At 46.4% G+C, this 27,068-nt stretch overlaps 1 protein-coding gene across 2 annotated transcripts in view; it reads left to right on the forward strand.

Annotated features, from left to right (window-relative positions):
- nrp2a (neuropilin 2a) overlaps positions 1-27,068 on the forward strand; it is a 64,653-nt gene that overhangs the window by 31,200 nt on the left and 6,385 nt on the right. For both annotated transcript variants that reach the window (XM_085398524.1, XM_085398523.1), the window contains exons 8-16: positions 5,446-5,590; positions 7,382-7,557; positions 7,905-8,084; positions 8,169-8,313; positions 14,409-14,489; positions 14,719-14,823; positions 22,909-23,174; positions 24,635-24,731; positions 26,357-26,389. In XM_085398524.1, coding sequence (XP_085254650.1) covers positions 5,446-5,590; positions 7,382-7,557; positions 7,905-8,084; positions 8,169-8,313; positions 14,409-14,489; positions 14,719-14,823; positions 22,909-23,174; positions 24,635-24,731; positions 26,357-26,389 — 1,228 coding nt within the window. The remainder of the gene's footprint in view (positions 1-5,445; positions 5,591-7,381; positions 7,558-7,904; positions 8,085-8,168; positions 8,314-14,408; positions 14,490-14,718; positions 14,824-22,908; positions 23,175-24,634; positions 24,732-26,356; positions 26,390-27,068) is intronic.

The raw sequence follows: 27,068 nt of genomic DNA on the forward strand, positions 1-27,068 counted from the left end.
TGCAATTTATTAGAACCCCCGGAAAAACACACACACACAATTGAGAGGACCCCCTCCCTTTCTTTAAATAACCTCTGGCTGATCTCCCTGTCTGGAGATCTGTGCGTGTGAGCGCATACGTATATGATGTGTGCCTGTCTGCGGCGTGTAATCTGAGTCCGGTAATCCGTCTGAGCAAAAACTGCTCGGACACTTTGAGACACGGAATCAGACAGATGCTTAGGCATGCATTTTGCATTCGGGAGAGAGATATTAGTGGCGCTACGCTGCTTTGAAAACAGCGTTTTGTTAGCTTTTAGAAAACCGTAAAGGCGGTAGGAGGATTGAAGATCTGTGAAAGATAGAACAAAATCTGAAAAATGTACGTTTTCTAAAGAAAATGGTGAAAACCCGACAAACAAAAGTCTGAGGAAGCAAAGTCAGGGAATAATGCCTGCTGCTTTTTCTAATTGGACACTACTTAATCTACATAAAATGCAGAATTGATTAAGCATACCATCTGCTTCTGATGATAAAGAAATACGACAGCTACAGCATTTACTGCATGCATGATAGGGCTCTAAATTCAAACTCTACAAGGATTTATTGCACACTCTCCCTCCTCTTATGTATAATAAAGAGGCATCTCAGATTGCGTTACATAAAACCTGCTCTTTGTGTATTTGCCGACCACAGAGAGAGCCGTCTAGGAGAGTTTGCAGCCACGGTTTTTACCTCGGACTTCGTGATGGTGAAGCCAAAGAATTCGCTTTACTCTTCGTGACCCTCGTCAGACAGGTTCCCTTCTGTTCTCCAAAGGCTGCAGTTGAATCTTTCCGTGACTGCTAATCCACCACTGGTGTTTTACAAACTCCCGGTTAGCCTGTCCTAAGCCCCCCAAAGAGCCCTTAAGTGGTTGAAGCTCAGTTCTCGTCAGGGGTCCTGTAATGACTGGGATTTGGTTCTTCTAATTGTTATTTAGCAGTGAGCTTGAAGCTTGTGCAGCTTTGGACAGGAGCGTGTAGACGTGTCATTAGTGTGTGCGTGTGCGTAAGGTTGAGGCACAAGTGTGCCTGTGCATCACGTATGAATCACCCGTGAAAGAAAGGGCCAGCTTGGTGGTTCTTACCTCCCCGTGTTTGCTAATGGAAGACAGCTCTCTGACACGATGCGTCGCTTTTTTGATGTGTTAACAAAGGATGAAGGGCTGAATGCTCCTAAGAAGAAAAGGGAAAGTAATGTGGGAAATTAGAGTGATGCAGAAAGGTGTAAAACACACCAGCGCTGCACATTAATCACCTCAATCACACCACCAGGTGTGGGCGTTTCTGTCAATTTTATTAATTTTTTTCCCAAATATTCTGCATGCCATCGCATTTTCAATTCGACACCCATGTGACTTGTTAATTCTAAGTCACATTTCTCACATATGCGCCTCATTACTTGATGAGATGCGAAGACACTCAGGAATTGCATATTTCGCACACTTACACGTAGACGCGAGCTTCGCAACGACTTTTTTCTTCTGTTTTGTTTTGTTTAAATAGACGCGCACGCTCCCGCGCCCAAACTAATTAACATTTAAAACACACGCTGTCACCTGTCTGTGAAGAAAATCCCAGGCGTCCCAGTGCTAAGCAAGCTTTGTGCTGCTGAAAGGCACTGTATGTGCTAAATCAGTCTAACACTGACACACACATAGTAACATGGAGGAGAGGGGGTGAAAAGTCAGCCTTCAGCTTTTCTTCCTGCACCTCCATCACACTGTAGAGTAGAAGAGAATAGAATAGCCTTTTATTACCTTTGTAGCTCTCAGGCTAGCGGTGGACATATCGATCGATCAGGTGGTATCGCTAATACTGGCCCTGTATTCACTTGGTATGCGATCAATGCCCACATTTGTAGTATCCCACAGCACTAGCTCGGGCACAAACACACAGGCTTTGTTTTCCGCTTATTCTACATGCTGATGCGTATTAAAAACAGCGTGTGCGTGCGCCGACACACAGCGAGACACAATCGGTTACATCGGCACCAAGCAGGAGGCTTTGACCAGAGGTGGTGTTAGGGTCACGACGTCAACCTTTGCACGCGCGCACACACTCGCCTCAGCCTCTCTTAGAGCTAGTTGTAGAGAGCGGCCAGCTGGAACCAGTTTCTACTGTCAACATCTTCATAGTGAGAAACAGGGGAAGAGAGCCAGGGGGGATGAAAAGTGTAATGGACGGAGAAAGAGGCTTGGATCAGGAGAACAACATGGGAGTGAAGAAAGAAAAAAAATGGCTGGAAAACAAATAATGGCTTGTGCAGAGAGCTTGCCACATCTCCCCCTGGTGCCATCATGTTGCAGAAAAACACTGACAGAGGAAGGAGATGTGTGCCAAAACAGCGCAGAATGGATGGTAAATGAATCAAGCTATGATGTGTACATCCATCCGCACCTCACTTTCCAGGAACAAGCGCTCTAACAAGATCCAGCAAACCTCTGCCTGCTTTAAGATTGCACATTACATTTCCGTGCTCTGTTTGCTTAGAAATGTCAGGAGGATGTTTACTATAATACAAACACGCCCATCGCGGTGACCTGGTTCTCTGCAAAAGTCATCAATAGTTAAACACCCGTGGTGCCTGGGTTCTGCCGATGTCCGCGAAAAAGAGGCCTGACCGTCACATGTTGCTATGCGAGCGCGTAATGGGGTCTTCGTTATATTTTAATGACTCTCGGCTCACTTGGAGACACAACATGACAGCATCAATTATTCAGCCCACCTCGAAAGCACGCTCACGTGAGGGGAGGGACCCGTATAGACACACACATTAAAAAATAAAACCCCAAAATTCCAGTTGTTAGGCAGATTGGAGGTGGCCCAGACACCAACCACACTGACCGCCCTTCCTGTTGCTACAACTTCCTTTATTTCAAGTTGGCGAAAAAGTAACCAGGTTACCAACGAGTTAGTCAATGAACAACCATCTGCTTCCCATGGCCGTTGACCTTTAACCTTAGAAGTAATGGGTGAGGAGTGGGAGACCACTCAGGTATCCTGACAATAGAGTGGAGGAAGTCGTGAGAACCGAGGACACTAAAGACCAAACCGGCAACTCTTCACTGCCCTTGTCTTTCTGTGCTGTCTTTCTTCTAAGTTTGCTCTCTCTCCACTCACATCCATAATAATTTGCTTTTTAAAAGGAAAATAAAAAGAGCCCCTGGAGATGATTCGTACTGAGAAAATTATTCTTTTTGTGTCAGTAATGTTGGCCACATTCCCAGGTTTTATCCAAAGATGAGTAGGAAAGAAAAGCAGCTGGCAGTGTTGCAGTGCATTGACTGATGGCCTTTTAGCAACGTTGGGCATTTTGAAACATTTCTGGGAAGCTGAAGCCCACAGATATTTTACAGTCATTCCTCAGTCTACCCACTTCTATTGACCGAAACGCACTGCTGTTTTATTTACGTGGCATTTATTAAAGTAAACTTTGTGCCAAAGTTGGAACTTTACACAAAAAATAGTGTTCGTTAGGTTTTTTTGTGGGTTTTTTTTGCTTGTTTTTGCATTTCCAGCTTCTTCCCAAATGAGGAAATTCCACTGAATTTTCTCATTTTGGCTTATTATGTGATAAATGCTTGGATGGAGTATTTCCTGTTACAGTCGATCTGCTCGTTGTTCTTTTCCTCCCTGCTCGTCACCACTCCCTTCATATTCCTAAGTTATGTCCTCTGCCCTCCATTCAACCTTTTTCTGTCTGCCGCTCCCTTCTCCCGCACACCCTCGCTTTTTCTGTCATTAACCATCCTTCTGAGGACGCGCTTCCTTTCCCCCGCAGTCATTTTCGTTTTTACTGCCTCACGTGCTGCTCTTTGTCTCACATACCCGGCATCTGGGAGTGGGAATGATGGGGCGGTTGTATTGCAAGGCCTGCCTTCCATCATGGACGCGCACTGGTGTTTACATAACCCCCATAACCACATCCCCTGTTTTGCCTCTTAGGTAAACATAACAGCTGTCTATCCTCGATCCAGCAGCAGATAGAGCAGCGATAGGCCCGCTTATCTGTTCAAACACTCACAGCGCTTTGTATTATCAGTGTGAGCTCCACTTGATTTAATCAGGCCATGCCCAAAATCAAATAAAACCCCCCGAGAAGGATTTTAGAAATGATATCACTCGTATTCCCATCGGTTATGGAATTTCTGGAATATCATTTTTTAGAGTTAGGAGAATTTTGTAAATGGGTCAAACAGAAAGCAGACTTTAATGATTTAAAAAAAATATATAAAAAAATCAAATTTTTAAGGCTGTGGTAGAGTGCTGAGGTTTGATCTCAATTAAAGTAAAATAAAACTCGTGTAGGGACCTTTTTTTTAGGCATGATGCCTTTTAATCTTTAATTCAGCCGCTTGTAGCAGTTGTCTTCCCATCTCTCCATTGTGTGCGGCAGCTGTGATGCGGCGTTCCTATCAGCTGGCACGGTCAACCGCAAACAGAGAGTGAGTGACACTTAACAGTCACTCAGTTAAAAGACGCTCACCCTGCTTATCTGGGTGCGTGGGATGTGACCGTGTTTGTGTGGGCTCCTGTGGTTTCCTGCGTCTGGGTGTGCGGTTACAGTGAGTAGCCGCCAGCAAGAGGAAGAAAGGCATACGGGAGGTGTGAGGAGACATCAACAGCGCGGTCTGGACGAGGAGATTTATGTAGAAAATGGAGGTTTTTGAGATGAAGGGATTCAGAGCGATGTGGGCTCGAGAGTGGAGGGAAGAGGATGCGGGGAAGGAAAGAGGAGGAAGTCACAATTGAGTGTTCCCATCCGATTCTCTCGAGCATCACAGGCGATTGCACACTTTTCTGCCCACAACAGGAAGTAACTTGACCACCGCGGTTACATTTGCCGTCTGACCCCTCCACCCTCGCTGCCCCACCCCGCTGCCTTACGGGAGGAAAGGAGCGGTTCAGGGAGAAGTGAATGTTGATGCTGTGGAAGCGTCAGGAAGTGAATTTCACTCGCATCCTGCCCACCTGGACAGACTTCCTGCCTCCGGCGGCTAATCATGTTCTGTCGTGTCAGGTCAACTCTCCCACAGCTTCCTATGACCACCAGTGCAGAGGTGTGTGGAAGTCGATAGATGTCGATAGGGTGTGTGTGTGTGTTTGAGGAAATCTCATCCTTCGATGGGCTTTCCCAGCCTCCCGGTGCTGAACCTTCGACCCTAAAACACATCGACAGCTGGGCTGGTGACACTGGATCCGTGTTTGGGTTGTCTCTGCTTTGTCCGGCCTGCCACTGTGTGTGTGTGTGTGTGTGTGTGAAGCCAAGCGAAACTGTGCACTGTGGGTGGGTGTTCAAACAAGAGTGTGTGTGTGTCTAACTGAGAAAGAGAAATAAGACAGCACAGCTAAGTTACAGCACATCTCCTCCTGATGGTAACCAACCTTTTTTGCTTGTCCTCTGTTTGCCTTTGCTGTCCAGATTTTCCACGCTAACACAGATCCGGCCGAAGTGGTTCTCAACCGCGTCCCGCAGCCGGTCTTGGCCCGGTTCGTTCGGATCCGACCACAGACCTGGAAGAATGGCATCGCCCTTCGTTTCGAGCTCTACGGATGCCAGATTACAGGTGCGTTCGTGGGCGTGTGTGCGTGTCATGAAGCAGTCAAGTTGCCAGAATCATCCCGCTTTGCATTCATGGCTTGAACAGAACTTTTCGTGGGTTTAAATCAGTAATCATGCACCAGCTCTATCCTCTCGGTTCAACCAACACAAAGCACTGTTTTAAAATCTAACTTGTTCTAAAAAAAAGAAAAGAAAGAAAAACCCATCAGCTTTAACGACATTTAACTTCCTAAACCTTAAAGGGCCGGATCAAACACACACACGCATTCAGACATAAATGTGTATTTATACTCTCTCCCACAATCCCTCTTGCTGTGGTTTAAACATGGCAACCCTCGGGCTAATTAAAGAAAGCTTCTGCTTCTATTCTTTCTTCCAGAGGCACCACCAGTGTCATTTTCCTCTTTCAGTGCTCTCCCACTTCTTTTTCCCCTCTGCTCGCTTTTCTGTCTCTGACTCCCTCAACGCTGCCACCCCCCACCACCACCACATCCCATTTTTCCTCTCATGGTTTTGGAGACTTTTTTTTTTTTGATGTTCCGTCTTTGCTCCGTGAGCTCCTCTAGATTGAGAAACGAGTACCGATCAATCATTCATGGCTCCCCGTTCACTCTTACATCAGAAACTGTGATTCGCCTCAGCCTCAACAGCTGCTATTGGAATAACTATTAGCTCTTACAGTACAGGTGCTTCAGCACACAGGCGCTTTCTAAATATAGCGCGTGACCTCAAAAAAAAAGCAGGCACACCTCTTGGAATATACACAGACCCTTCCCACACGTACGCACAGTCACACGTTTTCCGTCTCCTGCGCTTTTTATTCATTATTTACATCTCCTGCATTTGCGGTGACATAACAGCATGAAACTTTGATCTGTGTTCTCTTAAACCGTCAGCACTACTAACATCTCCCCACATCTCTTCCCCTCCGTCTCTCTCGACGCCCTCCGCGCTCATCCAGCGCCGCTCGTCTCTCACTCCGCCTACCTCCGTCCTTCCCCCTCTCCCACTGTTTGTCTCTGCAGGCGACTCATCTCTGCGTTTCTCTCTCCTTTTCCCAGCCTCCCCAAGCCGTCATCTCCCGCTCCAAGTCTCCTTCTCTGCTTTTATTTTCACCCCCGTCACCACTCTTTCTTTCCACTCTCTACTTCTCTGTCTCCCCGCTCCTTGTATCATACCTTATTTTTATCCCCTTAATCCTCATTTCTCTCTCACACATACTCCCTCAGCAAGTTTTATATTATTTTATTTTCACTTCTACTCACCCATCCGTATCGGAATGAGTTTCATTTCCGAGCACTTTGACGTGTACATAAAACTTTCTCTCAGTCGGCGAATGTACATAAAATGTGTGCCGCATAATGAGCAGACGAGCTATTGTACAGAATATAAAGAAACAATGCTCCGAACAGCATTATATGGCGCTCGGGGTATTTTTTTGTTAGATGTGAGATGTGAGAAGCGTGCATGCAAAGCAGACAAGTGTGCCCATTCAGCAGCAGACTTAACATATGCTTTTATCTCACTAATGGCAGCCTAATTGCATATTGAACATGAAGCAGTAGCGCTTTGTTACACATCTTTTTTTTCTCTTCCCTCCATTCTCTTGTCTCTCACCTCATCTTTTCCTGTTTGTTCCAGTCTAAACTCTTAATGCTCAGTGGCCAGCAGTGTGATCCTGCGGCAAAGCCTAACAGCTCCCCGGTGGGAAAATGTGTACCAGCACAGCGTTAGGTGGTCTCTTCTTCCAAGGAAACTAAAGAAGTCTCTAACCCTCTCTGCCTTTCCCCTCCAGATGCTCCGTGTTCAGACCTGCAGGGGCTGATGTCCGGCCTGCTCCCCGATGCCCAGATCTCAACCTCATCCAGCAGGGACGTGGTGTGGAATCCCGGGAGCACCCGTCTCGTGGCCAGCCGCTCCGGCTGGTTCCCTGCTCCTGCGCAGCCACTGGCTGGAGAGGAGTGGCTGCAGGTAGACTTTGCATTTATTGTGCATTACTTTAAAGCAATGATGTTAGCATACACCTTTACCTTCTAGTTAAGTTAAAACGCAGTCACAGAGCACAGCTGCCATAAAAACATAACTATTGTTCTTATGCATGAGTCCCCCCCCCCCCCCCAAAAAAAAAAATGGCTGCCCGGAGTTTTTCCTTTCCATTGTTGCCAAGTGCTTTCTCATAGTGTGATTGTTGGGTTTTCTTTCTATAACTGTCTTTATCGCACAATATAAAACACATTGAGGTGTCTGTTGTTGTGATTTGGTACTATATGAATAAAACTGAATTGAATTGAATTAAATTATAAATCTAAACTCCACAGGTGGACCTGGGTTTAGCCAAGACAGTGCGCGGAGTCATCACCCAGGGAGCGAGGGGAGGAGACGCAGGAAGTGGAGCGGCCACAGATAACCGGGCATTTGTCAGGAAGTACAAAGTGGCACACAGCCTGAATGGGAAAGATTGGAATTTCATCATGGACAGCAAGACTAGCTTACCAAAGGTGGGTCAGGGGAGGCGGGCAGATGCTCTTGTGTGTTTTTTTTACCAGTTCAGTAACCACTGCAGTGTTGGTTTTTTTGTGCAGATCTTTGAGGGGAACACACACTATGACACCCCAGAGCTCCGGCATTTCGAGGAGACAGTGGCCCAGTATATCCGACTCTATCCAGAGCGGTGGTCTCCGGCAGGCATTGGGATGAGAGTGGAGATTCTGGGCTGTGACCTTCCAGGTAGGACGCTCGGCCGTGATCTGTTTGATACAGGATCATTTTATATACATATATGATAATTTGCTGCCTACAGTATTCCAGGCTGAATTATTTGCCCTGCGCTGTAATGAACTCTAACCAGAAGTGAATGGACCTTGAGGAAGGTGGCTCACTAGAAAAGCGAGCCTCACATTAGATATGCATGAGAGTCATTAGAGGATGCCAGAGGTGAAAAGAGACACCCCGTGTGAGCTGAGAAAGGGAAACTGATAGCACCCTTGAAAAGTAATTATTTCTGATTTATTTCTGATATTATTACACCGGGCTTTGTGTTAGGTTGTCTTTAAGTATCCACAAGCACCGTGAGCGGCAGGCAGTGGACAGAGCTTGGTTTAAATGAATGCATCCCCAGAGAGAGAGAGTATTTATCAGTTCACTCTCCAGCGTGGTCTGTTATCCAGATGTGAAAGTGCTGTCGGATCATACGCGCTATCATCAGCACTCACGCACATATGGACCTTCACTGTTTACCACTCCCTCTGTGCCTCAAAAGGACGACTGGGCAGTATAGCTCAACATTTACAACAGCGCTTAAACATGAGTACATATGCATGTTTTGACACACGTTTACCCCACGCGCCACAGGAAACGAGCAAAGTGTTCATGCATGTTCTCTAGACACGTACTTTATTACACAAGCATGTCAAGCTACGCTTTCATTAGGACGATTTATGTGCTTTTGTGCGCTCCCACAAGACCTGATGAAGAGCACAGTTGAAGAGCGATTGTCATTATCACCTCTACTGCACGTCCAGCTAACAAAGTAACCACAGAGTCTACAATATAAATGTAAATGTGCACAGGTCTGTTTGCATGTGCCTCGTTGTGCAAAGATGCAGCACCCATATTTTCAATCCATCATTATGTACAGTTTTAAAAAAAAATGAACAGAGGGAAGTTCCATGCAGTTTATGATTGCTGCTTAAAGCTTGCTGCTCTAAACACCTGGTCCCTGGTCATTTTATCCTCCCCTGGAGCTCCTCCAGAGCACAGGAAACAATGTGTTTTACATTAGCTGCTGCCTGATGATTGACATGTGGAAAGCAGAGCACAGAAACCAATGAACACTAAACACCAACTTAAAAAATGGGAACAAAATGAAAAAGTATTTTAGGCTTTACCGCTTGACAGAGTTGACTTTCTGAAGATGGAGTGGAGAGTTCGGGGGAAACGTGACACACAGTACTATTGTTAAGGGTCACACATTGTTCACAGACCACCAGAACTCAGCAGGGATGACGGACTACCGCTGACATCCCGTAAATCATTCGCTTCTCCGTCCCCTCTGATTTTTCAGTCGTTCTCTCCAGTCTTCAGCGATGTTCTCGGTTTACTTTTCACCTTATTGTGATTTAAAGTAAGAGGATGAAATTTATCCCCAAATCAACCCCAGTGCACTAAAGCACAATAAGAGCTCTCTCTCCTTATTCCTCCACATGGTTGCAGTTGTTTCGTTCCCACCCCGAGGCCCAGTGCGTGGGTCTAAAAATGTTTTTGTTCTTTTTTTTCTTTCTTCGTTTCCATGCCTCCTCTCTTTTCGTCTCCTCCCCTCTGTTACTCATCACTCGCACCTCTTTTCCACGCTCGCTGCTGTTGGTCCTGACTCCTTCAGTTTCCTGCTCTCCCCCCCCCCCCCCCCCCCCCCCCCCCCCCCACTGTTGCCACACAACTGACTTGCACACAGATCCTCTACAGTGACATTTTTTTTTTTTAGTGTACGTACTCCCAGAATGAAAAATTTATGAGCTCAGGGATGAAATTTTAGAGGGGAAAAAAATCCAGGTAGGCTCATTTCAGTCTTGGGAGCACTGAAAAGTAGAGCTCGCACATGCTCACGCACACACACCTCAAGCTGTCTGTCCTCCCTCCATAATTCGAGTAAACACAGTAGAGCTAGCTTTCAAATGATGATCGCTCTGAACCATTTTTCTCAGTTCGGTCCTATATCATTCCGCCTTTGGAGTAAGCGCATTATCCCAGTGTTTTCACAGCATCCCAGCCTCTGGAATTTTGGCTTCTTTGTTGTTTGTGCTCTTGCATTATTCATGTCATAAGGGAACCCGCCTCCCGTTTGGGGGAGAAAAAAGCAATAACCCTTAACTTAAATGATTAAGTTTTTAAGGTGAAGGCTTGATTTAGCATTAGAGTCCCGCAAGTAGCGATTAGGGCAACTCTCCAGGAAATTAATGCAATCTTTGAAGTGATGGTGCGTCTGTGTGTGTGAAGATGATCCCTGATCTGAGCACTTAACCCCACCCGGCAAAATATCAAATAATGGCTACTTGTCTACCCCATTGTGTTCTTTTGGGGTGTATGTATATCTGCGTGCATGCATCCATCACTCTGTGTGTGTTTGAGTGTATGTGTGTGTGTGCGCGCGTGTGTGTGCACTCAGTACTGCCAGGGAAAGATTTACAGAAAAGCTTTCTACATAATTGAAGATTTTTTTCCTCTTCTCTGACATATTGCTGAGTCAGACTCTTTGGAAGTGAGCAATGTCTTTTTTTTACAGGGTGGGTTGGCCCTCACGACCGTGTGTGTGTGTGTGTTTGGCGACTGCGTGTGCACTGAAAAGCAAGCCCGCAGAAGAATTTGTCTGTGAGCATGTGCATTCGCATATGTGAGCGTGCATCTCGATTATCTATGTCAGCACTGCCCCACCCCCTTCCAGCCGCCTAGGGCCCCCGGTTCTAAGTGTTGGTATCTCATCCCGTGCATGATGATGACTTGCATCATCACCTGCAGCAGCAGACACATTATGTAAGACAACACTCTGCTGCAGAGGGACTGTTCCTGCATTTCAAGGCTCCCTCTCTGCTGTGCAACAAACCCAGCTCTCGCGACACCGTCCTCGCACGCATCAAGGACAGGACTCGGGGCATGGTAGGCAGGTCACATACGTTAACACACATTACCTCCCCCTCGCCTCGCACAAACATACACACCCTGCAAACAGCGCGCAAGTCAGTGCCATTCCCATCGCCCCCCAAAACACTCCTGTCACACCCTGGAAAGGTCAGCACATTTACACTGTGACAAGGCCTGACCTTTGAAAGCATAGAGTACTCAGGAGCTGGGCAGAATCTTAATGGACTCGACTGCGCGCTCTCTGCTTGTGTGTGTTTAGCTGCAGCGCGCGCTCAGGTAATGTGTAGATGGTTTATTTTAACGCCCGCTCCTGAGACTTAACTAGAGGACCCAAAAGGTCAGAATGGAATAAAAAGGCAAACACACACACACAAAAAGCAAAAGACGGCGAGAAGAGCGAACACAAGAGGAGGAATAAAGAGGAGACGCTGAACAAGACGTGGTGGCCCATTTGAAAGTCGGATGGGTGGAAGAGAGGTAGAAGGGTAGAGTTGCTTTCCATGCTTTTGCTTCCCAGTGGACCGGCAGCGATAAGAGTCTCATTAGGTAGTTAATAGCTGGCATAAAGGACGTGACATTAACGCTGGGTTAATGTCAGAAGCAGTCGCCAGCTGTGGCCAGCCTTTTCATCTCTGCCATTTCTCCAGCTGTGGCGCCGCTGCGCTCGTTTCCGCGGGAAGTTCTTTTAAGCAGATCAATTGCGTATCACAGTGTGTTTGTTGCCCTCATTGCTTTTTTCGCAGCCTTTAAATGATAATGGTAGCCTCACAGAAGGAGGAACCTTAACAGCAGGAGGCCTCTAGTACTGCCACTAACAGGCGTTAGACATGCTTAATCCATGTCACGCTTTTTCCTTCTTAGATACTCGTGTGTGTCTGTTCAACCTCCCGTCTCACACACGATCATCAAGCATCCAAGTCTTGGAGTTGTTTAGATGGACTAAATAAGAAAAAGGCAGAGGAAAATGAAATATAATGGGTTTGAGAGTGCACTTAGCCTTTTTTTTTTAGGAGTCACCGTCGTCAAATGTCTGAATCTATTTGAAGAAAAGAGACAAACAGAAAGAAAAACAAGTTGGCTGACTAAATGTAAATGTGGGAAAACACCTGCATTTTTATTTTTTTATTATACATCTGGATCTTTGGCTGACCCAAACTCCTGCGTAAATTCCCACAGCTCACCAGGGTCAGCCCATCTGCTCTTAATAACTACGCTTTTATTTTTTCTTCCTACCACTTCACATTCTAGCTGCAGCCTGCTCAACATGTGTGTGTGTGTTTGTGCATTTGACATCTTTTAATGAGCAAACTGCTGGATTATTTATGCCTCTGTGTGTTGTTTGTCTTTCTTTTTGATATATGCGAGATTTAGTTGACGTTAATGGAGGACCGAAAATCATACATTTCACTTTGTGTTTGTTCTCCCTCCTTCCAAGCGCGCTTGAGTTATGGAGTGAAGAAGGCCCTCGAATGCACACAGACAAACACGCACAACAGTTCACACAGACAGCAGAGTGGGTGATGGAGTGTGTGTGTTTGTGTGTGCGCGCTTTTAGACCCTTCTTGACAGCGAGAGAGTGGTCCCAGAGTGCGATCATCCCGTCCGAGGTCGAGGGGAGTTTGTTAGACAGAGCCATCCATCAGCCTTAGCGCCAGCCTGTTTTGTGTGTGTGTATTAACATGTGGACATGTGTGCCTGTTCATTTGTGCGTCTGCATATCCGAGCCAGTATGTATGGTAGACAGATTCTGACGCCTGAGCTCCCAGACACAACATGACAAGGGCTCTCTTGGGTTTTCTGTGCCTTCCTCTGACAGGAGACATGAATTAGTACAGTGAGGCGGTTTCAGTACCACGTACGATTTGTAGGCACGTTCTTTGTGCTGAGTTATGATAAAATAACGATAAGGTCATTAACTCAAGCAGCAGCGTTACTGCATTGTCCTGCATAAAGGTGCATGCTAACGGAGACATTAGCTGTTTTAGCGTAACAAAAATCAACATTCATAAAACAAGAAGTCAAATTTTCCTGCTTCATCTGAGCGACTCTTTTTTGTTTGCTTGGATCAAACAAACTTGTTATTTTGTGTTTCTAATGAGCCAAGTTCACTGTTTCTGTTCTTTGTGCTAATAACTGTCGCTAGCTTACTTTGCTTTCGCCCATTTTTGAAGCCTTTGAGCAATTTTTTCATCACCCTAGCTACGAAACACACTAAATTAAAAAGAAAAAAACCTTACTTACTTTCTTAGTTACTGCGACGACCCAAACTACGTCTTCTTATCCCGCATTCTTGTTGTCTGCTCTTCTGTGCTGTTTTCTAGACTTTTTATAGCAGCTTATATCAAGAACTCGCTCGGCTGCACCGGTAAAAAGCATAATGAACATCCACAAACTAAATAAACATAATATAGGCACAAGTAATGTCAACAAACATGCGCACATTGATTGCAGATTGAACTTTGAATTGTGACATTTGAATAAAGTATTTGTATAAACCACATAGGTGCCGGCACTCTCAGTGGCATGTCAAAGTTTTATCAAGATTTTTCCGTTCGTCTAGGAGGAAGTAGGAATCATACATACATATGCTACTATCATTATATATGATGATGTAAGGGGTGGTTCTGATAGCTACCCCATAAAAGATGCTCTTCTTTATTGTGTATTTTACTCTTAAATAAGACCATGATTTGCAAAATGAGCATCATGTTCTAATGAAGAAGATATAAAAGTAGTGAATGAGGGCAAAAACTCCTCTCTGCTGTATTAAATCAAGTGAGAAGAGGGGTCATTTTCCCATAGCCGTCTATATAATCTCACTCCTTCTGACCCCCTGCTGATTGTCAAGAAGACTCCATGACCTGAATGGCTTTCACTTTTTACACCCGGAGACTACCTTTATCTTTTGCATAGTCTATGATCTATGGAGGCACAATGGAGAGTTATTATTAAAGACTTCATTTCCGTCTTGTTGTTTTTTTTGCCTTTGTGAGTTTATCATTTCCTCTTTCCCGTTTGTATTTCCTGGCCCTCCCTAATGTGCAGCTCCCAAAGGACATATCGCCACATAAATAATGTCTTTAACAAACAGCAGTTCATTTTGCTGCCCTCTTTACAGTAATACATTGTCTGAAGTTGGCTTTAAGGGGCCACCTTTGACCCAAGTTTCATTATGTTTGTTCCTGCAGAAACCTCAACCCCAGCAGGCACCACCACACCCACGCTGCCAGCTGACGTCGAAACCACCACGGTCCCTGTCACGACTACAGGTGAGACAGGTGTTTAATATGAAAGAGCCAAAGAAATGCTGGATTAATAGCGTCATTAGGAAGCTGTAATAAGAAAGATGAAAGGCCTGAGAAAGCGCTGCATGACATTATGTAGATCAGCTGCAAATGCTCCTGTATCTGAAATGACTTTGATTTCTCACGCCTATCTGCCCTTTGGCTCTCGCTCTTACGCTGCCTTTTTCTCCCTGGCTGCTCTCCACCTCTACAGCGGCCACCTCTCCCCCATCAGACGCCGTGTGTGAGTTCGACCACGGCCTGTGTGGGTGGACACACGACCCCAACGCCCCGCTGCTCTGGTCCCTGCACAGCAACGGTGAGTCTCCTTAACAGAAATGTGAATATTTGGTCCGACTCCCTCAGTGTTTTTCCTCTGCACAGCATGCATTTAATAGATCTGAAGTTATGTCCGGATGGATTTACAGAACAGTGCAGTTAGCAGCTCAGGTTCACTACGGGAACCCCATTTTCTTTTCTTTTTTCCTTTTTTTTTTATTGTGGGGTATCAGCTTTTATGTATGCAGCTGCAAGCAGACTTCTACTTGGGTGCAGAAATTGCACAAGCATGCCGTTTATTCCATCAACTTCCTCGGGTCTAGACAAGACTGCATTTTCTATAATTAAATGGAGTCATTCTCCTTCTGAATCTTCATTGAGTCCCGCCTTTTTCAATTTGATTAAAATAATTCCTTAAATTGAAACCAGTCTAATTTGTCAGCGACGCCGTGCGCCAGCCACGCCGCTCTTTCCGAGTGAATGAGAATGAAAATGAACTGAGGGAATCAGAGGGAGAACAGCCTCCACGGAAAGCGCACACAGCCTCGCATGTGACATGCAGAGGCTCACCTCTGCGTGTCAGAATGAAGTGTCGGCAGGAAGGGGTTAAGACCGAGCGGCTCCAATTAAGTTCAGAGCAGGAGATTCCAAAGACGAGTGGTTATCCCCAGTCGTCCTTTACTGCCCCGCAATTACCTCAGGCACGTCCCACATGATGCTGTGTAGACTTCCATTTACTTAGGCATTCCTTGAAGAAATAATTATTCATTTTCCTCTTACGCATACCCACAGATCAAAAGTCCAGCATTTGGCAGGTTGTTAAAAGGTACAGAAGAGGTTTCCTGCTGGGTTTCTTTTTTTTGCACTATTTATAATTTTTCAGGGTAAGGGATCGTTATCCCAAGATTGTTTTAAAATTCATTGGTCTCGAGCAAGTCTCCATGAAAGATTTAGCATTTCTGCAGCTGGAGAAAATTAAACAAGAGGTCCAGTCTCCCTCCCCCTACACACACACACACACACACACACACCCAACCTGCTTCAGTGATGTCACCTCGGTCATGTTCAGGAGGACAGCAGATCTCGTGGCAAAAAGGAGGAAATGTTCTTGAAGCGTGACCTCTTCAGGTCATAAAAAATCTATGACGGGGGGGGCTTCAAAGCGGCTTCTTTCATTAGACAGGCCGTGGTGGCTTTCATGCCTGAAGTATCATTTCCAGCCATTTTGCCACGCCGCCCGAGCCTTTGATTTTCCCACGGGGGTCAAAGGTCACGATATCCCAGCCAGCCTGCAGGATCTTTATTTCGCCCCTATCAAATCACTGTTGTAATCCTCTACAGAATTCCCTCACCTCTCCCAGAAACCACAAACTCATCACCTCTTGACCTCACACCTGATACCAGTCATAGTAACAGTAATAACACACAATCCTAGAAATAGCCACCATCTACTCTAATACTAAATCAGACTTCCTAGTTTATCATGCTAGTACCAGTGTGATAAACTGGGCTTTGTAGACTGAATCATTGTTTTCCTCATGCCAGCAGCAGACCTCTGTGAAATAGATTAATAATGCTCTCTTTTTGCTGTGTCCGGCGTGGCAGCCTCGATTATGAGGCGTCTGCTGAACAAGAGGCACAACAATGGACGGGGGGGGGGGGCAACAGACTCCACTTCAATGCGAGGCGATGAGAATGGAGGAAGCTTTGGTGCGCACATTGAAATAAGTCATAAAACGCCTCATGGAGACCTGATTTCACATCCTCTCCAGTTGTATGCGCGCATATATATATATATATATATATATATATATATATATATATATATATATATATATATATATATATATATATATATATATATATATATATATATATATATATATATATATATATATGCGCAGCTGGATAGCGTAGTGGTTAGACTACACGCCTTTGGAACAGAGGATCGCAAGTTCGATTCCTGCCTGGGGCGTCTGTATCCAGTAAGGGTCCTAAGGCTAGACCCCCTATGCTAAGCAAGCCTACCGCAGACATGAGCGAGACAGATAAATATGAAGGCATGCCGGCTCGGACGTCGCCCGGATCAACAAGGTCCGCGTCAGGTGTTGAGGAACCAGGGCACCCTGACGAAAAGTGGGCTACTGGAACAAGAAGGCATCGGTGGGCAAGGGACGAAAACAGGGCGTTGTTGGAATGCTACTACGCAAGTAACCCCGGCGGAAGGGGCTACATGAATAGGATGAGGGACCTATGGATTCTTCGATACCCAACATCCACAATGACGGCGAAACAACTAGTAGCTCAGTGTTCCAACATTCGAAAGAAGGGACTGCTCTCACAGCTAGAGATTGACGAGGTACAACACAAATGCTACGGCAAGGAGGAGTCAGGACGCCAGGTCAGGGGGGAGATATCATCACCCCCACCCGAGATTGGGTACATAGCCCCAAGTGCGATAGGAGAAGGATCGTTGAGTGCGAGAGGAACTGACCTGAAAAATAGGATCATGGCCAAGCTTGAAACCTGGATCCCCCGTAGCCGGTTACCAAGATTACGTGAAGTACCCTCAGAAGGTCTGCTAGATGATGTTAATGCAGCACTACGGGCAATACCTACAACCACGATTACCGACACTAACAAGCTGATCTACAATACGGCAGCAGTGATCAGTGAGATGCTTGGCTACAAGTTGAACAGCCACAAGGGGCAGTACCCTCCATGGAGAAGGAGGCTAGAGGGCAAGATCAAAGTAGCACGGAGAGAGGTTAGCCAACTAACGGAGTTGCAGAAAGGTGCGACGAATAAGGTGCCTAAGAAATACAGCAAGCTGTCCATACCTGAGGCCTTGGAAACTGCCAAGCAAAGACTCACAGCCTTGGCCAGCCGCTTGAGGAGGTACACCAGAGAGATAGAAGGCAGGAGAATAAACCAGCTGTTCTCCACAGAACCAGCAAAGGTGTACTCTCAGTGGCAAGGGAACAATAAGAGAACAGCACCACCAAGGCTGGAGACGGAGCAATACTGGAAGAGCATATGGGAGAAGGATGCAACCCATAACGGCAATGCTCAGTGGCTCGAGGATCTGAGGGCAGACCACAGCGACCTCCCTGAACAGGGTCCAGTAACCATCACAGTGGCAGATATCCAAGAAAGGGTCTCCAGTATGAAGAGTTGGACAGCACCAGGGCCCGACATGGTTCACGCCTACTGGATGAAGAAGCTAACTGCACTCCACGAGCGTCTGGCAGCACAAATGAACCAGCTGCTAGTTAACGAGAGACACCCGGAATGGCTAACTGAAGGCCGGACGGTCCTGATCCCCAAGGACCCCAAGAAGGGACCGGTCCCCTCCAACTACCGACCAATAACCTGCCTCAGTACTACATGGAAGCTCCTGTCAGGCATCATATCGGCTAAGATGAACAGGCACATACATGAGCGGGACACAGAAAGGAATTGGCAAGAATACCAGAGGCGCAAAACACCAGCTACTGGTAGACAGAACAATCAGCCGAGACTGCAAGACCAGACTGACCAACCTGTGCACTGCCTGGATTGATTACAAGAAGGCCTATGACTCAATGCCCCACAGCTGGATACTGGAATGCCTAGAATTGTACAAGATCAATGGGACCCTAAGAGCCTTCATCAGGAACTCAATGGGGATGTGGCGTACAACACTAGAGGCCAACTCCAAGCCCATAGCACAAGTCACCATCAAGTGCGGGATCTACCAAGGAGATGCTCTGTCCCCACTGATATTCTGCATAGGCCTGAACCCCCTCAGTGAGATCATTAACAAGACTGGCTACGGATACCGACTACGGAACGGAGCAGTTGTCAGCCACCTCCTGTACATGGATGACATCAAGCTGTATGCCAAGAGTGAACGAGACATCGATTCACTGATCCACACTACCAGGCTATACAGCAATGACATTGGAATGTCGTTCGGACTGGAGAAGTGTAGTCGGATGGTAACAAAGAGAGGGAAGGTAGTCAGAACTGAGGGGATTGAACTACCAGAAGGCAACATTGCAGACATAGAGGACAGTTACAAGTACTTGGGGATCCCGCAGGCGAATGGGAACCATGAAGAGGCCGCTAGAAAAGCTGCAACCACCAAGTACCTGCAGAGGGTCAGGCAAGTCCTGAGGAGTCAGCTGAATGGTAAGAACAAGATCCGGGCCATCAACACGTACGCCCTGCCCGTGATCAGGTACCCTGCTGGGGTAATAGGCTGGCCAAAGGAGGAGATAGAAGCCACTGACATAAAGACAAGAAAGCTCCTTACCATGCATAGAGGGTTTCACCCCAAGTCCAGCACCCTGAGGCTGTACGCTAAGCGGAAGGAAGGGGGCCGGGGACTGGTGAGTGTCAGCACCACAGTCCAGGATGAGACAACGAACATCCAAGAATACATTGGGAAGATGGCCCCAACTGACCGAGTGCTCAGTGAATACCTCAGGCAGCAGAAACCCAAGAAAGAGGAGGGAGACGAGGAACCATCATGGAAGGACAGAGCCCTGCACGGTATGTACCACCGGCAGATAGAGGAGGTGGCTGATATCCAGAAATCCTACCAGTGGCTGGACAAAGCTGGACTGAAAGACAGCACAGAGGCACTAATCATGGCAGCACAAGAACAAGCTCTGAGCACAAGATCCATAGAGGCTGGGGTCTATCACACCAGGCAAGACCCCAGGTGCAGGCTGTGTAAAGATGCCCCAGAGACAATCCAGCACATAACAGCAGGGTGCAAGATGCTAGCAGGCAAGGCATACATGGAACGCCATAACCAAGTGGCCGGCATAGTGTACAGGAACATCTGTGCGGAGTATAACCTGGAAGTCCCGAGGTCAAAATGGGAGATGCCCCCAAGGGTGGTGGAGAATGACCGAGCTAAGATCCTGTGGGACTTCCAGATACAGACGGACAAAATGGTGGTGGCTAACCAACCGGACATAGTGGTGGTAGACAAACAGAAGAAGACGGCCGTAGTGATCGATGTAGCGGTTCCGAATGACAGCAATATCAGGAAGAAGGAACACGAGAAGCTGGAGAAATACCAAGGGCTCAGAGAAGAGCTCGAGAGGATGTGGAGGGTGAAGGTAACGGTGGTCCCCGTGGTAATCGGAGCACTAGGTGCGGTGACTCCCAAGATAGGCGAGTGGCTCCAGCAGATCCCGGGAACAACATCGGAGATCTCTGTCCAGAAGAGCGCAGTCCTGGGAACAGCTAAGATACTGCGCAGGACCCTCAAGCTCCCAGGCCTCTGGTAGAGGATCCGAGCTTGAAGGATAAACCGCCCGCAGGGGCGTGCTGGGTGTTTTTTTGTTATATATATATATATATATATATATATATATATACACACTCAACAAAAATATAAACGCAACACCTTTGTTACTGCTCCCATTCCCCATGGGATGGACGTAGAGACCTAAAATTCATTCCAGATACACAATATAACCATCCCTCCCAAACAGTGGTCACAAATCAGTCCAAATGTGTGGTAGTGGGCACATCTGCCATATTGAGATCATCCCACCTCACAGGTGTGCCACATCAGGATGCTGATCTGACATCATGAGTAGTGCACAGGTGTACCTCAGACTGCCCACAACAAAAGGCCACCCTGGAATGTGCAGTTTTGTCTCACAGCAAAATGCCACAGACGCCACAAGCAATGAGGGAGCGTGCAATTGGCATGCTGACAGCAGGAATGTCAACCAGATCTGTCGCCCGTGCATTGAATGTTCATTTCTCAACCATAAGCCGTCTCCACAGGCGTTTCAGAGAATATGGCAGCACATCCAACCGGCCTCACAACCGCAGACCTCGTGTAACCACACCAGCCCAGGACCTCCACATCCAGCAGGTTCACCTCCAAGATCGTCTGAGACCAGCCACCCAGACAGCTGCTGGAACAATTGGTTTGCACAACCAAACAATTTCTGCACAAACTGTCAGAAACCGTCTCAGGGACGCTCAACTGCATGCCCGGGGTCTTGACCTGACTCCAGCTCGTCGCCGTAACAGACTTGTGTGGGCAAATGCTCACATCCGATGGCGTCTGGCACGTTGGAGAGGTGTGCGCTTCACGGATGAATCATGGTTCACATTGTTCAGGGCAGATGGCAGCTGAGAATGTCCCAGTTCTTGCATGGCCAGCATACTCACTGGACATGTCACCCATTGAGCATGTTCGGGATGTGCTTGACCGGAGTATACGACAGCGTGTACCAGTTCCCACGAATATCCAACAACCTCGCACAGCCATTGAAGTGGAGTGGACCAACATTCCACAGGCCACAATTGACAAGCTGATAGACTCCATGCGACGATGTGTTGCACTGCATGAGGCAAATGGTGGTCACACCAGATACTGACCGGTTCTGGGTCCCCAGACCCCCAATAGCGCAAAAAACTGCACATTCCAGGGTGGCCTTTTGTTGTGGGCAGTCTGAGGTACACCTGTGCACTACTCATGATGTCAGATCAGCATCCTGATGTGGCACACCTGTGAGGTGGGATGGATTATCTCAATATGGCAGATGTGCCCACTACCACACATTTGGACTGATTTGTGACCACTGTTTGGGAGGGATGGTTATATTGTGTATCTGGAATGAATTTTAGGTCTCTACGTCCATCCCATGGGGAATGGGAGCAGTAACAAAGGTGTTGCGTTTATATTTTTGTTGAGTATATATATATATATATATATATATATATATATATATATATATATTCCTACAGTGACACATACACATTCATTCAAAGCTGCAGAGGGCCAAGGGACACACTGTCACACGCTGTCTTAGGTGTCACACACAGGCGACTGCGACACATGGCGGGCAGAGGGGAGCTGTCAACTAGGAAGAAGATTTATCCCCCCCAGATACTTCCAGTGTGATCTGCTGGACACACGGAGCAAAAAAAGGCTCACTCACTTAGTCACTCAGCGAACCTGAGTGCGGTGGCAGTGGATGCTACTGCACGCCGATTGAAACTTCTTACTCTTGTGGTAGTTTTTCTCTCGCCTATAAAACAGAAAGGCGCTTAATTGCTGGAACACATATACACACAGGCACCAACACACACAGACACACACACAGTTGTTCTTGATAAAGCAGGTGATTTAATCTGCAGATTGTTGATATTGGACTCTTTCCCACCGGGCCCACTTAAGAAATTCCTCAGCAGACACCTCACCGAGCCGCTCTCTCACACGTACGCGGGCATGCACAATGCAATCTGTGCTTCTCGTTCACACAGGCAGTCACTCATACATGCGGTCTCTCACAATGGAATTCGTGTCGCTTTCCAATTTGCAAACTAAACATCCTCTGGTGTAAACAAGTGGAGGGGGATGCATTTCTGTTGGACTTTTCCGTTGGTTAAGTCATTTACCTGAAAGGGAATGAAGAAAAAAACGCCTCAAGGGTCTTGGCTGGAGTTCTGCTAGCACTCGGTGTATGAACGACGCTCTCAGTGGACCTATTCTTCTCTGTGTTTATATTTGTCACATCCCTATTGTTTGGTATGACTATTGTGCTGTGGTGATCCCATTCCTGTTAGCAACTGGTGATTAGTGTCTCGGGTTTTTTTTTTTTTTTGAACAGTCATGTTGGAAATGTCTAACCGTGTGAAAAGCCATTATGTACATGTGTGCATGTCTATATATGTGTCTAAGTCATGATTAACGACGATAATTCTCTCACTGTACGCACACACGATTCCCTTGTGTATGCGCTCCGTGTTTGCCGCACAGACTAACTGCAGCAGCATCCATTTACAGTGAATATCAAAAGTCTACACAACCATTCATTTTCTATTTTTATTGCCTCGAGGCCTGAATGAAAATCCATTAAATCAGACTTCTGTTTATTTATTTTTTTCATTTTCATTTGACTGCAGTAACCAGCGAACTCAAGGTTAAAACAAAACCCTGCTCACTTTCGGTAATGTGGAGAGAATGCAGAAAGGGCTCAGTTTCACATTTTTGCTGTGAAATTGCTGTGAACAGGAATGTGCATGTGGCAACTTTTATATCCCATTTTGGTCCGAGTTAGAAAAATTCATGCTCTATCTTTTCTCATATCTCTTTCCCTTCCAGAGCTCAACAGCTATCTGTACATAGACGCAAGCCTAAAGACTGAGCAGCAGCGAGCTCGGCTCTTGAGCCCCGTGTTGACCGCCGACACTGGGCCCCTGTGTCTAGTCTTCTCTTACCAGATATCGGGGGAGGCCCAGGGCCACCTTAGGGTCCTGGTACAGGACGCCCACTTTGAAGAGACGGTCCTGTGGACACTAACAGACGATCAGGGCCCCGTCTGGAAGGAGGGTCGGACCATACTACCTCGATCTCCTAAAAGCGTCCAGGTAGTGGTTAAACTCTGTGTGCTCATAAAATAAATACTTAAAAAGAAGGCAAATGGGAGATGAAAGAATCAAGCTTCTTACCAGTATTATTGAGTTATATACGAATCAGGCTTTGTAATCTTGAGTTAGACATTTTAATTACATGCTACCCAGGAAGGGAAAACATTTCTGTTGTAGTTTTATTAGAGTAGGCTGTTAATATTTTCAATCTTAAACACCCCCAAAGCTACATTATATGCGCTCACCACCACCTACATGTCAAAATCTGTTAACTTGAACTTATTTTAAACTTTCAGGCAGGCTCTTAGCCATTTCATTCAGCCATGTTAAGACTTCAGCTTCAGCTGTTTACCCAAGATTTTTAGCTTAAGTGTTCAAACATTTATCCACAACTTTTATCTGCTACTCTAGTTACAGTTCCCCATCATACTTAATCATCATGTTTAGCTAACAGTAACTTTGCTAGCTATTTCAGCTCTATTGCAGGTGTTTTAGCTAACAAGTTTTAGCTAAGGTTTTCACAAACCGTTTCAACAGATTAGCCATAACTTAGACAACAATTTCTACTGTACTTAATATTTTTAGCTAGCATACAATTTAAAAAAATTTTTTCGACCGTTAGCGATCGCACCCATTTCTTTTGGTGGTAGGTTTTTTTGTACTGCTTAGCTGCTAATTGTTGTTTTACTGTTAAGAGTTTTTCCTAAATCTAAATAAAGTTTACTTACTTGGGTACTGACTTAGCTTACCAGGTTTAGCATGTGACCCATGTGCTCTAAAGCTATTCCAGAGTTTTAAGTCTGTCTTGAGGACGGTTCAGTTCCCAGTATACCCGGCCTGTTGGCCACATCATGCATTGCTATTCTTTTTTATCACACAGCTGCTTCCATTCATGCTCGCCATGGTAGCCGCTGCAGTATTGTTCTCAGCTACAGGTGTACACGCCAGTAGCACAACACTCCAAGTATAAAAGGGCCATGACTGTGTGTCTTCCCCTTGCTTCTTGTAGTTCAGCTGCCCATGTGACGCTTCTTCTAAAGTTAAAGTACGCACTTGTACTTGTAGCAGAGCATATGACAGTATCAGTTTTAAGCTCTGTGTCACTTTAGGCCACATTTGAAATAAAGTACGCTGTAGTGTCCCTCTGGCTGTGGGACTGTTTGGAAGTTGGCTGTGCATTTGTCAGAGACATCACAAGCAGTTAATGTTCTCATAAAAAAGTAAGTGGGAGATGGTTGCAGAGCAGGGAGGATGATTGCAAGTGTTGAGTGCAACTTTGAAATCGCAGGCACCGTATTAAGTTTTTATCCTATTTCTCCTCCTCCTGCTGCTGTCCCCATTTTCAATGTGCCTCCACCCCCCATCCTGTCATCCGTCTTCCTCTTCCTCTCACTTCTTTTTCCTTCAACTTTTCCCTCCTCCTCTTCCTCTTCATCCTTCCTTTTTTTCGGCTGTGGTAGGTTGTGATGGAGGGTTACTTTGTGCACGGCACCAGAGGGCACATCTGGATAGACAACATCCACATCAGCTCGAGCACCCCACTGACGGAGTGTACACGTAAGTCGCACATATGCTTTGTTTCTTTATTTTTGCTTCTTCTTGCCAAAAATCTTTACAGATAAACACACACACACTCATGACACATTATCTCACCCTCCTATCAGTCTACTGCTCCCTACTACCACCTCGACTTTCAGTCGTAAGGTCCTTGAGCAGTGACACACATGAAGTGAGAAACACCAGCACCACCACACACCAATCCTTCACTCGCCCTCCCATCCCAGTTTCAGAGACAGCCTCTCCTCCAAAGAGCCCACCGAACACAGAGATGAAAGCAGGAAGAAGAGGGAGGGACAGCGTTTACTCCTCCACGAAAAAAGAAAGAAAGAAAAGAAACGAAGAATAGGAAAACTAGGCCATAAACGCCCCGTGGGCCCCGGCGATGCTAATCTATGTTTCATTAGATTTCTCTTCTCTTTCTCCCTCTATCTCTCCTGCGCTCCCTCCTCTGTCGTATTTGTAAACAGAGATTTTCCCGAGCCATCAAAGGGAATTACTAGACAGGCTGTTTCCCAAGCAAGTTTCTGGGTGCCTCGCACGAGCCGAGCTCCAGTGTAGCCTCCCTAATCTAGCCTGAGCAGGGGCTTCGGAGAGGGTGTTAAACAGATCAGAGACCAAGCCGGCGGTTCGGAGCCAAAAACCTGCCGTCATCACTTCTGACTGACGTCCAGTGTGCTTTGGAGCCGGACCACAGTGGGAACATGGCGGCGGGGGTGGGGTGGCAGAGTGTAACAGAGGGAAAGTGTGTGTGTCTATGTGTATGGCCAGTGTTTTTCTGTGTGTTTGTGTTGAGTCATTTTTATATGTCTGTGTGTGTCATGCGAGTCCTGAGAGAGTCTAAGCAGCACAGCAGCTTGGAAGGCAAAGATGATAGCCCAGCCCCCCTCCTGCTTCCCTGCTGCTGTGTTTCCTCCTTCCTCCCTTCCCTCTCCTCCTTTGCCACTCCCAGAGCATGCTGGGATGTTGCTTATCACCAAACACAGTTGAGTTTTTCACAGTACGTCGGCGTTCCCGCCAAAAGGCGCCAGTTCCCAAGTCGGACCCCCTGCTCCTTTACTCCCATTCTCTCTTTCTCAACCCCCACCCCCAGTCTCTCACACACACACACACACACACACACACACACACACACACACACACACACACACACACACACACACACCATGTACCACACACTGAGACACACACACACACACATCATTTCTCTGTGTTTGCATTCCAGGCAATCAAAGTGAAGGCTCTGCTCTGTGCATTCACAGCCCGCTCCAGTTTTACTGGACGCTGCAGATAAACAACTTGAAATGTGTGAACTTTGCAAATGCAGACACACACATACGCCCATAGCCTATACACTATACACTCCCGTCTCAAATTCCTGGCAACCACAATATACTCTGTTTGAAACAGCGTTCTAGCAGAGAATCACTGTAAATGCCATAATTCATGTGCGTTATCTGAGGAATTAACTTAAAATTTCCTCAGGAGGAGTTTGATAGTCTTGTGACATTTGCGTGACATTTGGCTGACTTTTTCTCTTATATTTAAAGTTATCTAACAGCTGTCTCGCTCTCTCCCCCCTCTCTCTCTGCTCCTGTCTCCCGCCCGCCTCTCTATCCTCACAGAACCCTTCGCGGCTTTTCCTCCCGAAAATCCAGGTGAGTCTGACTTTGGTGTGAAGTCACTTCTCCTGTGGTCTTGCTTCCTGCCCGTCGGTATGCACTAGCCTGGGTTTCTTTTTTTGCTTGGTCTGAACCACTAAAAGAAAAACCAATTAGTCTAAATCACTCTTTTACACTGACAGCACAGAAGCCGAGTCTGCCACAGCTTTGTGATTCCAGACTTTTTAAAGCTGATTCGCCACGTCACCGGCAGCATGTAGACGTCTCAAAATGAGTACTAATGGCAAATATTCACCAAACACCAAATTAATTTTGATCAAATTTTAGTGAAGTTACAGGATAGATCGCTTCAGTAGCTCATTGTTTTACCTTGTCAGTTTTAGCAGAAACAAAGGATTGGTCTCAAAAGGAAAGACTGTACGTGCGAAGGAAGCCGAATCCGGCACGGCATAAGGAGTCATATTTGAAAAGGGCTACATATTCTCTGTTCTAGGCTTCCTGACACAGCCTGAAGGGTTTTAAATAACTGTCTGCCTCATGAAAAATATTTAGAGCATCCTAGGAGACCCTATGAGATTGATGTTAGTGTTTTGGCGTCTCATAATGTCTTCCAATAAGATAAGAGCTAGGAGGCTTCAGTGCGAATGTGATGTGTGTGCATTTCTTCGGCTTTTCTACTCCTCTGACTTCACACACGCGCACACATATAGCACAC

Source organism: Rhamphochromis longiceps, linkage group LG23 (assembly GCF_057381845.1).
Source record: "Rhamphochromis longiceps isolate RC_006_pf linkage group LG23, R_longiceps_female_GT1.1, whole genome shotgun sequence".
In the NCBI taxonomy this organism is placed as follows: Eukaryota; Metazoa; Chordata; class Actinopteri; order Cichliformes; family Cichlidae; genus Rhamphochromis; species Rhamphochromis longiceps.